At 42.1% G+C, this 12513-nt stretch overlaps 2 protein-coding genes across 4 annotated transcripts; one reads left to right on the top strand and one right to left on the bottom strand.

Annotated features, from left to right (window-relative positions):
* The first annotated feature begins 1333 nt into the window (after positions 1-1333).
* Positions 1334-6433, top strand: LOC135643981 (uncharacterized). 3 transcript variants are annotated; one of them, XM_065161312.1, is made up of 2 exons: positions 1334-1491; positions 3880-6433. In XM_065161312.1, the coding sequence occupies exon 2, from the start codon at positions 4146-4148 to the stop codon at positions 6039-6041; it is 1896 nt and encodes a 631-aa protein (XP_065017384.1). In that variant the 5' UTR covers positions 1334-1491; positions 3880-4145; the 3' UTR covers positions 6042-6433. The 3 variants fall into 3 exon arrangements, with proteins under 3 accessions (XP_065017384.1, XP_065017386.1, XP_065017387.1); XM_065161314.1 differs by having other exon boundaries at positions 1352-1987; XM_065161315.1 differs by lacking the exon at positions 1334-1491 and adding an exon at positions 2018-2180.
* A 3206-nt stretch (positions 6434-9639) lies between these two features.
* Positions 9640-11487, bottom strand: LOC103996075 (acyl-lipid (9-3)-desaturase). The gene has a single exon (XM_009416892.3). It carries the CDS (start codon positions 11354-11356, stop codon positions 10004-10006), a length of 1353 nt encoding a protein of 450 aa, XP_009415167.2. The 5' UTR covers positions 11357-11487; the 3' UTR covers positions 9640-10003.
* Between the last annotated feature and the right edge of the window lie 1026 nt (positions 11488-12513).

Here is a 12513-nt window from a genome sequence, read left to right as displayed (position 1 = left end):
ACCACCCACTGCTTCCACTTGCTGTAAAGATTAATTGCAGTGGTATAGTGTGTACCAGGGAATACAGAGGAGAAGGAATAAGAAAGAGAACAAGTAACGTCTCACGTTTACGTTGTGATCTTCCACTCAGCCAGCCATCATCCTGCTGTCTGCTGAAGGTTTCTGTAGCCCCTAGGAGAAACCCTAATAGTTTGATCCTGGCAACCCACCGTGGCATCTGTTGATGCCGCTGATCTTTTTACGGCTTGTTATCTTTACATACAAATGCTAATGCTGCTGCTGCTGCTGTTGCTGTGGCTGTGATGATCATCTACCTATCTGTTGCGTTTTCAACTTGCCAAGTGCCGATAGCAGAAAGAAGGAAACGTGGAGGGCGAGACTGCATCCTTGGATTGCGATGCCCATCTCCATCACAACAAATCTCGTTGGTGGACTCACTCGCTGCACCTGCAAAAGAGTTATATGTGGCGATTGGGGTGGGGAGAGTTGGCCTTTGCCTTTTTGGAAGGGACGCCGCCGCCTGCAACCTCGAGCAAGTTGCGTTTGCCTTTGATCCCGAGATGCTGTTCAAAGTGCCAACTTCTTTACGTCTCCTAAAAGTGTTTTGTCTTCTCCTGCATCCGATGCATTACTTGTATACTGATCTAATGACGAAGCTTCACTGATATCTTCTTTAGATATGATCGATCATAAGATCCCTGAGGATATCATGCATAATTCGTGAAATATTGTGAACAGAAAAAGGGAAGAAGTGGAGACTCGTCCAAGTCTTATGACGAATATTATATTTGAAGATTGTTAGCTGACCAAATAAATGTATATAAGCGTGTGAGAATAATTGGCGTGATTATTATTATTATTATTATATCTGATGATAAAATGGAATATGGCTTTGTTAGGTCAGACCTCGATAAGAAAGATACGTCGTAATCCGTCACCTCAATTGAGCTTATTAAACACCTAATTTTTTTAAGGTTAAGTTGTATTTATGTTTGAGCAATTAATAAGGGTCGATTAAAAGTGCTAATCTAAATCAAAATTGAATGCCGACTGCGGCAAAATGTTGTCGTTGGATTTATTTTTCCGCCTCTTTTATTAATGGGAACAAAATTGCATTATTCTGTTGTTCAATAAAGAAAAAGGGTGGGGCCCACGGAGGCGCACCACGGACGGTTGCGAGCCGCTGCCTGCGTGGAATCTCGCGCGACGCGGTGACGTGTCGAGGCGGCGCCCTCCCAGCGGCCGACCGACGCCGGCCCCGCTTCTCGGCCTACGCTGCGCGGGATGGGCTAACGTGCGCGCGCCACCGGCCTCGCTTATATATGTCTCCTCTTAATTATCGTACAGTTTGTTTTTCTTTTCTTTTTCCCACCTCGCTCTCGCTCGCTTTGTTGCCTTCCGCCTCGGCTCCTCCTTCCCTATCCCCACATCAACAACCCTAACTCTCGTCGGATCTTCCCGTCCTTGGCCGCCTGCCCTTCTCACGCCAAGGCGAGTGTTGCCTCATTCTTGTCTCTGATCGGATCGTTTACGATCGTTTTCGTGGAGTGTGAATGCCGTCGGATCGGCTAACGAGGACATATATTGCGTCTTCTCGTTCCTCTTGAATGCTTATTTTGCTGTCCGATTTTATGTCCTCTTTTTTAGCTCCATCCAAGTATTCTCTGTAGCGTACTTGGTGTTACTTTTAGATTTGGTTCTGCCCTTCTTCCATCTCTTCTTTTCTTGGTGTTTCATGATCGTTTTAATGCTTGTCTCATCGTGGATTGTGGAGAAAGGTGATCGGAATTTTCCAATCTTCTTTTCTCCTAAATGATTCTGTGAGGTAGCTGTTGTTTCTCTTGTGAGTTTGGGTGTTTTATACTGCGCTTGATCCTATCGGTGCCCATCGACAAGGGTAAATTAGTGAAGCAGTTAAAGACAGAGTCAAGTGGTAATAGATACTATGTAAAAGGCATTGCGTAACTCGACGATTTCTTGGCACGTGGTATGTACCGGCAATTAATGCTTTAAACATCTGGTGATCTATCAACTGCTTTGCTGTCAGTTCTGTTGCAAGAGTTGAGTAGATTAAACGTGTTTCTGCATACTTTCCTCATTCTGAATAGATTTATGATGCTACCAGAGCATCTTGATGGATGGTGTAAATAAAAATCTTAAAGCACTGCATCTTCCATGAGGTATTGGTAACATCCTTAATCTGATTAGTTGCACGATGGAAAGTTGCTTGTATTTGTAGTTTTTTGTTCATGACTAATCTGATCATGCATTTATTTTTGGTTTTTTTTATTAATATATACAATCTGCGTAACCAGATCGGGATTATATTCCTTACAGCGATTTTCTGGTCGTATTTGTGTTGGCTTGACCGTCCTGTGTCTTTACCTCGTTTCTTCAATTGGTGCTAGGTTATAGGAGTTTACATCTCTCTCTGTCTCTCTGTTATTTTTTGTAATTGTCTCAAAATTTGCAGATGCAATTTGACGACTTCAGATAGAGTTACTGCTTCCTTTTACAATGGAAGCATGTAATCGAGCAATTTGAGTTTCATGAATCTTTTGATGTGTATGATTCTAGTAATAGCATGAAAAGCTATACATCAAAAGGTTTTAAGCATACTAAGTTATTCTGCTTGCCGATCTAATTTTCAAGAATATCATTCTTCTGTCTTGTAAAATAAGCTAACACTGTAACAATTGTTGGCAACATTCCTTCTAATTTCAAGTTCAATGATACTTTGCAAGCAGTTGCTAATAGTCTATTATATTTTTTCAAATAAATGTGGCTCTTTATATATGTCCCTGGTTTTTTTTTTTTTTACAGTTATGGCCCTATAATAATTTGAATATCTACTTTGCTAGCTCTTTTATAAACTTAATGTGCTTTCTCTTGCAATCATATTTTATTGCAAATTTATCTATTAAATTTAATCAACTTGATCACATGAATATGATATAACTAGAAACCGTGTAAGTTTAACTTATGCTAATTAAACTTTTTTTTTTGTAAGTTATGCTAATTAAACTTAATTGCTGGGTATCTGTTATGACCATTTTAGTTATTTAATTTGATCCCTTTTTTTGAAAAAAAAAAACCATGAGGCCATATTTTTACATGATATGCAAGTATGGTGTTCTTATAAAGTTTGGGAGACCTAAAACTCTCTAAATAGCACATTGCAGAGTTTTGACATCAGCCCTCTTGAGACAGAGCTATGATGGTTCATAGAAGTTACTGATGTCAAGTATATTACATTTGTTCTTTTCATTTTCCTTGTAAAATTACACTTTTCTTTTCTTTTTTCCTCTTGAGTTGGATCAGAAGAAATGATCCAAATAATTTTTCTAGTCAGGTGTCTTTTTGAAAAGCATCAGTATCACTGATGACCGATATCACTGATGACCAATGCATGTAGCATAAGCTTCTTGTAGGATGTGGTTTCCGTTTGTTTAAAAATTCTTGGTTGCTTGTAAGTACATGTTCTGTCAAACAGTAATCTATTTAGAGTATATGATGGATGTGTGGTTGTTTAATAGTTTAAATTGCTTGTCAAAGTACTTTGGACGTTTATAATAATGCATATATCCTTTTCTTGCATGGTTGGCAAAATGTGTGTGTCTTTTAGTAGCAGCATCAATACTAACTCTGGTTTTTGATGGTTCAATTTTGGATATGCTTGCTTCTTCAAAGATCTTTGTGTATTTATGATAACCCATGGCGCCTTTTCTTGCTTTGTTGGCAAAATGTGTCTATCTTTTAGCAGCATCACACATGCTACTCTGCTCTTCAAAGTTCTGGATAGAAATTTGGAAAGAGTAATTCTAAATTCTTATTTCTCAAATGCTATTAATTTTCTTTTTGGTGTTTCTTCTGCTGCAGGAATTCTTGGGCAATACATTTTGTTAGATGACATGGTTGGCTACTAATGATTGTTCATTTGACCCCTAACTCCAGCTACAGCTAATTTGATTATCTCTCAAGTTTTCCAAAATGGACCGTTGTGATACATCAGGATTTGTCAGTGGGGGTTGCAAGCTTTCATTCTAGTATTTAATTAACTTTGTTACCATTAAAGTTCTGGAAGTCAGGCTAACTGGTTCTTTTCCTATTAGATTTGGTGGCTCTAAGAGGGCTTTTGACAGATAATGGATAACTGCCCTTTGAATCTGGCCTCTACTGCAAATCTTTCCTCTTTGAGTACTGATGATTTCTTTGACAGAGTCCAATCAAGAGAAGAAAAAAGTGATGCCACGTTACGAATTAATTCTCCTAGTTCTTCCACTCTTAATAACTCCAAAACAAAGGGCACAATAGGGGTGTGGGGTGATATGAATGATGTGGAGTGTTCAGGTCAGTCCTTGCTTGCTCTGGGTTTAGGTCAGTCTCTGAATTCTTCATATGTTAGCAAGATGAGTTCAATAATTCATTGCACATCTTCAGCAAAAGAAAATGATAATGGATCCGTTGATTTAGGACTGAATATTCGGTTTTGTCCTGAAAATGCAAAAACATCGAATCCTTCTAAGTCCTTTGTTGCTACTGCCAATGATTCTCATACTGGAAATACATTAGACCTCCAATTAGGTCTATCAGTTGGGTCATTTGAATCAGTCATGACTAGTGTCAAGCCTGTCCTGGATGAACATCAGAGTAGTGTGGAGACCTCGGTAATGGTGAATTCAGTGCTGACCAATGATGATGAAGGGATTGTATCATCTTGGTGGATATTCAGTAGGTGTATGCCAACTCATTTGAACGATTCAGAGACAAGTAGCAGTTTTGCTTCAAATAAGAAAATTTGTGTAAAAGCAGATCCAGTTGTTGTGCCAGATCACCCACCAACCGTGCTGCAAACAGTGAAAAGCCCAGTTGTCTGCACTTCCGGAGTTACACATTCACGACACCACAATAGTAGCATAAAAAACTGTCAGTTCCAAGGTTGTGTAAAAAGAGCAAGAGGCGCTTCTGGTCTATGCATAGCCCATGGTGGGGGAAGGAGGTGCCAGAAACCTGGATGTCAAAAGGGTGCTGAAGGAAGGACAATCTTTTGCAAAGCGCATGGAGGCGGTCGTCGGTGTGAACATCTTGGCTGCACAAAGAGTGCAGAAGGGCGCACTGATTACTGCATTGCCCATGGTGGTGGCAAACGTTGCAGCCATGAATGTTGCGGCCGTGCTGCAAGAGGTAAATCAGGTTTATGCATCAAGCATGGAGGTGGTAAGAGGTGCCGGAGAGAGAATTGCACAAAAAGTGCAGAAGGTCATTCTGGATTTTGTATCTCTCATGGTGGTGGACGACGCTGTCAATTTCCAGCATGCTCAAAGGGTGCACAGGGTAGCACAATGTTTTGCAAGGCACATGGTGGGGGGAAAAGATGTACATTTTTGGGGTGCACCAAGGGAGCTGAAGGGAGCACTCCTTACTGCAAGGGTCATGGAGGAGGGAAGCGCTGCTTGTTTCAGGGGGGAGGTGTTTGCCCAAAGAGTGTGCATGGTGGGACCTTATTCTGTGTAGCTCATGGTGGTGGGAAGAGGTGTGCTGTTCCTGGGTGCACTAAGAGTGCTAGAGGTCGGACTAATTACTGTGTGCGCCATGGTGGAGGCAAACGATGCAAATCTGTGGGTTGTGGGAAAAGCGCTCAAGGGAGTACTGATTTTTGCAAGGCACATGGTGGAGGCAACCGGTGTGCCTGGGGTCATGTGGGGTCAAAGTTTGGCACAGGCGATCCACCTTGTGAGAGGTTTGCCAGGACCAAAGCTGGTCTTTGTGCTGCACATGATGCCTTGGTGCAAGATCACTGTGTTCGTGGTGGGGGTACCCTTGCAATATCCACTACCCTGTTTCCAACATCAATTAAGTCAGGGAAGATGAAAGAGGTTGCTATTGGAGGGAAGGGCATGTCATACTGGAGTGGATCTGATACGAAAGCACATCCTCGGGTTACTCAGTGTGGGTTGGTTTCGCTTCCAGAAGGGAGGGTTCATGGAGGAAGTCTAATGACGATGCTTGCCACCAGTTCAGGCACGGGGAACAATGCATAAATCAAGGTATGCTGGTATTCTTGAGCAGGGTTCTTCCTATGATACGATGCAGTAGTGTGTGCAATGGCTGGACGTGCCTTTCTTAACTATCATTTGTTCACTTTCTGACTTGGTATATGTATTTTCCATGTGTGTTTGCGAGTTGCTAGTTCCAATTGTTGAAAAAGGTATCTGATTTACCACATATATTTGCTAGATCGTGTTTGTCACCTACATAAATGGGATTTAGGTGGGCAGAATTATAGTATTGTTTGGTGGTGTTTCTTTCTTTTTATCTCAAGACTCTAAACTTGCCTCTATGTATACATGGTTAGTATCGGGTAACTGATTGCTGTTAAGAAATTCCTGTTTTGTTTATTATATTTGATAAATCCCATAATAATCTTTCTATATGGGACGGAGGTTCCTGCAATTATCTCTTCTCTTTTTTTGTCTGATATAAATGTTCTTGTTTAGTTTACACGCTGTTACATGTGGTGCCTAGTCGCCTATTAACCAGCGGGTATGCGGCTTTAAGCATGTCTTGCAACTTATGATGCTGTAAGTGTAATACAGCAGAGTTATGCTACCTTCATATCATGATCATATGACATATCTTCTTTGGTGGCTTTTTTTTATTTATTAGATCGCAAATTGCAGTGCTCTCATCATGAGACACAAATCAACCAATATAGCTTGTTTTTGTGCGTTATATTATTTTTTGCGGTAATCATTCTACCGAAAACAGATCTTCTATTTGTGAGATTCATATCCATCCAATGATGTTCTTTTATTGGTTATTACTGTTGCATCCTCTCTCTGCTCATTCTACTGAAAACATTTAGTATACCCAGTTTTCTTTCCTTGGTTGTTACTGTTATTTCTTTGTCTGTAGTCATTCTACTGAAAACAGATGGTATTACCACTTTGAATGTGATCGAACACTACAGCTTCGAAGCATTTGGGCCGACTGTAATAGAAGCGGTGTAGTTTATTTGAAAGAAACTAGAGTTTGTGATTTATGCATCAGACTGAGGATGATGATGAAATCATAAAAATGGAGTTGTTGACTCGATTCTCTTTCAAAAGATTTCCTGTCTGAAGTCATGCTGCCAACACCAGAAGATAAAGCGCACACACACACACACACACACACATATATATATATATATATATATATATATATATATATATATATATATATATATATATATATATATATATATATATATATATATATATATATATATATATATATATATATATATATATATATATATATATATATATATATATATATATATATATATATATAGTTTTAGTTTCAGAATAATTATATGTTGTGAGTTCACTAAATAATTGAGGGGTAATCCTAAGAACTTACTCGCGACCTCTGCTCGCAAGCAAGCTTGTACATGACTTTACGAGTTTGTTTGCCACTCTAAATGATTAGTTTTGAGAATTTGATTCAAACATAGCTCATTAATTTTGACCAAGGAAGAACCCTGCATCCATCCCCTTCCCCCCCCAAACCGTAGGTAGCATCGCAGCACACCACACCACACCACACCATTTGTGCGAGGATGATAAGTTAGCATCGAGTCCGGTAAGTGTCAAAAATAGATGGGTTCTCGCTGGACCACCCATTATGTTATAGATCGATAACATAATGCGTTGTTTGTCATGTCGATCGCCCCACCTGTAAAGCATACTTATCACCCCTTTGGTTTCATGCCACCGCTTTTGTTTTATTCCTTCGTAAGCCTCGGGGACAGGGTGGGGTACAGTGGCGTCTAGCCTAGCAGATACAGCAACCATTCCGACGAGTCTTCCAGGGATGTGCTTCACATTACTCAGAAGAAAAGGAGGAGCAATAGCAGCACCACCAACAACAATCTTTCCTCATAAAGCATGTCAACCTAGTGGAAAGATTTAAGCTCATTTTTACTTCATTACAAAAGTTGGTATCAATATTTTAAACTCCTTAGTGATGTTACCAAGTGCCAATACACCACCATTATATATCAAGTTTTGCAACAACAAAAAAATCTAAAATAAAACTATCGAGTAAAGTGCTTTGTACCATTTCATTCAATATACCATCCGGCTTACTCTCCTCATGTATCCATGTGTGCGTATTCAGGCCGCGGTATTACAAACCTTGTTTTACTACAATCTTATTAATCAATTCGATTCTTTGGCTTTTAATACCATGCACACATTCTCTATTCATCCCTAAACACAGCTTGAATTAAACACTTGCACATGCTTCTTAATCGATTATTTCATCAAGAAATAATTCTTTTCTTCAATTTATGCACTCAAAGAAAAAAATTACCAATCTATCCATCTTTACTGAGACTGATAGTAATTGCTTTTTTGTTAGTCTAGGAGGACGAAATGAGAGAAGACCAGTCGATGACTTGTATGAGCTGCAGTAACACTGTGCAGCTCATGCTTAAACCAAATGCTATTACTGACATGCAAAAATGGAGGTTTACATGCAGAACCCCTACATGGGAGCATGATGATGCACCTCCTCCACCTAGTTTCCTAGTTTTTGCTATAATAATACTATTAAGGTACAAAGAAGAGTCAAGAGAAACTTGAATATCTAGATCAGAAACCATCTCATTCTTTTTCTTTCTGGTATTCTGTAATCAATATAGGCAGTCAGCTGAATGTTTCATCGCTAAATCTGAACTGATTGATGAGGAAAAAGTAGAATACAGGTTTATTTCCTCAGAAATACTTAAGATTATGCCACTAAAAAAAAAAAATCATGAACTATAGCAATGATGAAACAAACCATTGGTCTAAATGTCCAACTTCAAGTTAATGACATAATTTAATCAAAAGTAAACAAGAAAACTATAACTCTGGGTTCTAAAATCATCTCTAGTCAATGTTATAAAACGACTGGTTAGTTGGGTATTTCAAATACATGAATATGAGATGTTGGGGGGAAAGATCAAGATCTGACAACATAATTGACAAAAATACTCTTAAGATGTGGACCAAGCTCCATCAATGGTTTCTGAAGCAACCCACAAGCTCAGATGTGATGCCTCAAGTGCAGCATGACAAATTGGTGAGAGGTCTTGTCTTTTATATAATCACAGAGACCAATAGCATGAAAAATCTAATGTGTCTGACGAAAGATTGCCAGTTGAAAATTCAGATCAGTGCCTGAGAGATTCAGCAAATACTGAATTTTGAGATGCAAAATTTAATAGATCAATGGACTGATTGCTGAGGAAAATAGAAATTGATTCCACTGTGAATGTACTTAGGAGGGAGCTGATAGACTAGGCCTGAGGGATGATACTAAAGAAATCAGATTATTCACAAGGAACTCATGAAATATGTCCTGCATGTACAAAAGAAAAAGAAAACCACCTACTGCCTCAAAGGTGACAGCAAGCTGCTTTCCTCTGCAGAGCTGTCTGCCATGTTCATGCATAGCAGTGAAGCAGCATATGACAGGGTGCTCCTAGATGTTTGTTGGCATGCACAAGGCTTCGAGTGGAGGAAACATGGTTATGGCATTTCATCAAAACAAGGCATGCATGGATTGAGACAGGGAACAACTCTGCAAGGAAGAGGAACACTACTGGCATTCATTATCTAGAGCAGGAAATTATATATAATCAAACAGGTAGACAAACATCAGCTAGGAAGAATTATGACAAAGCAAAATGCTTGCTCATAATGCCTCATGAAATCCAGTCCCCTTGCAGAACTATTGCTACTTCTTCCTAAGTGGACATGTTGCTGGCTATTCATCATAACCAAAACTTCTTTACTAGAACAAAGGTTTGCAGGTGCCATAATTAAAGGAAAGAACACAACCAACACTAATATGCAAGAGAAAATAGGAAGATTTAGACCTCGACTGCCAGCAACCAGCTCATACCATCAGTCATGAAGATTGATGCCCGTAGTGGGAACTGTAGCAGAGGGAGTCCAGAACTAGTAAGCTTTCAGCCATGGGTGTTGACAGCCTCCCACACCAAATTCTTCGGAACTGGGTTCTCAAAGTCCCGAGCTCGCAATGCAGCAGCTCTAAGAGTCCGAATGGTCATCGCATTGGCCTCCCAGAACGAGGCGATGTTGTAGGGCAGCTTATGCTTCTTGCAGAGCTCCCTCACGAAAGGAGAGACCTTTCTGAGATGGCACCGCGGCAATCGGGGGAACAGATGGTGCGCCACCTGGAACTGCAACCCGCCATGGAACCAATCCATCCACGGGGAGCAAGAGATGTCAAGGGTCCCCATGGTCTGCTTCTCGAACCAGTCAGTCCCCTGAGGCGGCCCGACGTAAACGCTCGAAGAGAAGTGGTTCAAGCAGAACTGGACGTGCTGAATCCCGGTGACCGCGAAGCTGGCGACGACGAACATAACCCTTTCTCCCCAATTCGGCAAACAGGAGACGAGCAAAGGGTACCAGATCCAGAAGACGGCAACCCCGAGGATCTCCTGCCATCTATTGGGCACCTTCTTCGCTGAGAGCAGAAGCAAAATGGATTGGGCGAACAGGTTGATCCTCGCGAAGCACATCACGGGGTAGAACGTCCAATGCTGGTAGCTGACGAGGAACCTCGCGACGGCGTCGAAGTTCATCTTCCTCTCGTAGAAATAGGATTTCATCGAGGCGAAGAGCTTCGATGACACCGCGAAGAAGGGCATGTGCTGGAGGTCCGGGTCGAAGTCGAGGCTGTTGCAGGCTATGTGGTGGGCGTTGTGATTCCGCTTCCACCACGCGATGCTGACGCCGGCGAGGCAATTCCCAGCGACGATCTGCGCCAGCCGGTTGAGGCGCGGATGCCCGACGATCCGGTAGTGTCCGGAGTCGTGCCCCATCCAGCCGGTCTGGATCCAGAGGAAGCCCATCATGCCGCCGCAGAGGACGTGGACGAGAGCACCCTCCGAGAGGAGGACGCCGGAGACGGCGGCGACGAGTAGGACGAGAATGGAGCAGATGGTGAGCGGGGCGACGAGGCCCTTCTGGTCGAAGAGGCCGGACTTGGAGAACTCGGCGACGAGGCGGCGGTAGTCGCTGGAGGCGGCGGAGACGCGGTAGTCAGCGAGATGGCCGACGAAGAAGCGGCCAAGGTGGGCCCAGGCGGAGGCGGGGTGGTAGGCGACGAAGGCATTGGTGGCGTCCTGGCCGGCGAGGCTGAGGAGGGGGAGGTCGCCGCCTGGGTGGTCCTCGACCCAGGAGGTGACGTCGTACACCTTTCCCTGGATGCAGATCCAGAGATCGGAAGCGGTATTGTGCTTGCGGAGCTCTTCCGCCGTGATGTACCTCTTCGCCTCCTCGCCTTGCACGGCCATTGCGCCCTTTGTTGGTGACGCCTCTCTCGGCCTCGCTACTTCCCTGACACAGTCCGTGCGCGTAACTGAAGCGACAGAACTCAGAGACGAGGATAGGAATAGAGACCCTAAATGAAGCGCTCTTCTACAAAGAAGCTTAAATCACAGATGAAGTAATATATATATTTTTATGGATTTCTTGTTATATATATTCCTCTAAAAATCTTCCCTTAATAATTTGATAATGAAAATATGAAGAATATTTTTTTATTGTTTTTTTAATTGAATTAAAACTATTGATAAGTAATCTAAGTATATATATATATATATATATATATATATATATATATATATATATATATATATATCTCACTTAATTTTTTGTAGTTTTGGAAGAAAGAATTTTATTTGGAGATAAGGAAAGGTTTTTGTGTTGGAATAAGCATATTCTTTTTCTTCTTTTTATTTTGGCTATATTTTCATTTTTTTATTTTAGATGTCATTTATTTTGTGGCAGGATTTTTTTTGGATTTACCAGTGGGGATCGCTCCACCGTTGATTTCGAAGCACAAAACGCCAAAGAGACCAGCTGTCACGAAACACTACCACTGCACTCATTTCCATTGACCGACGTACGACGCTGCCCGCTTCATGATTGGATGGCGTCATGGTCCGGCATGCGGGTCCCGCTAGGGGCATCGCTCTCATCTCGAGTAAGGTGGCTGGTGGCGGTAGCAGATGGTCCAGAGAAGGTGGGTTCCACGTCAGCTCCACTGTCCTCACCAACTACGTGGCGGGTAAGCGGACCGTCTTTTATTCCAACACTGCGAGGGAACCGCGGGCGGGGTAGGCGACGCTCGATGGCAGCTGGATGATCCAAGTGGAAGGAGCACGAGAGCCAGCTTGGCATTGCAGAGACTTGTCTACTCCGAACTGAGAGGGGAGTGCAAGACTCAAAACAGAGCCCACCCGATTCAAACGACACATCATCATGCCCAATGACACGCGTCACATATGTGGTAGGCCCGTGAGATCCACGTGACAAATGGACCGTCTATAAGTCCTTCGCAGGCTGGGCTGGATTACAAGTCAAGATTGGATTTGGACGTCCCTCAGGCATTGCAGAGCTGGAACAGTCGTGAATTTAGACCATGAATTCGATGGCCTGCATCATCGTT

Source organism: Musa acuminata, chromosome BXJ3-8, assembly GCF_036884655.1.
Source record: "Musa acuminata AAA Group cultivar baxijiao chromosome BXJ3-8, Cavendish_Baxijiao_AAA, whole genome shotgun sequence".
NCBI classification, from domain to species: Eukaryota; Viridiplantae; Streptophyta; class Magnoliopsida; order Zingiberales; family Musaceae; genus Musa; species Musa acuminata.
The sequence above is the reverse complement of the archived record's forward strand: the minus strand, read 5'-3'. Positions and strand labels throughout refer to the sequence as shown.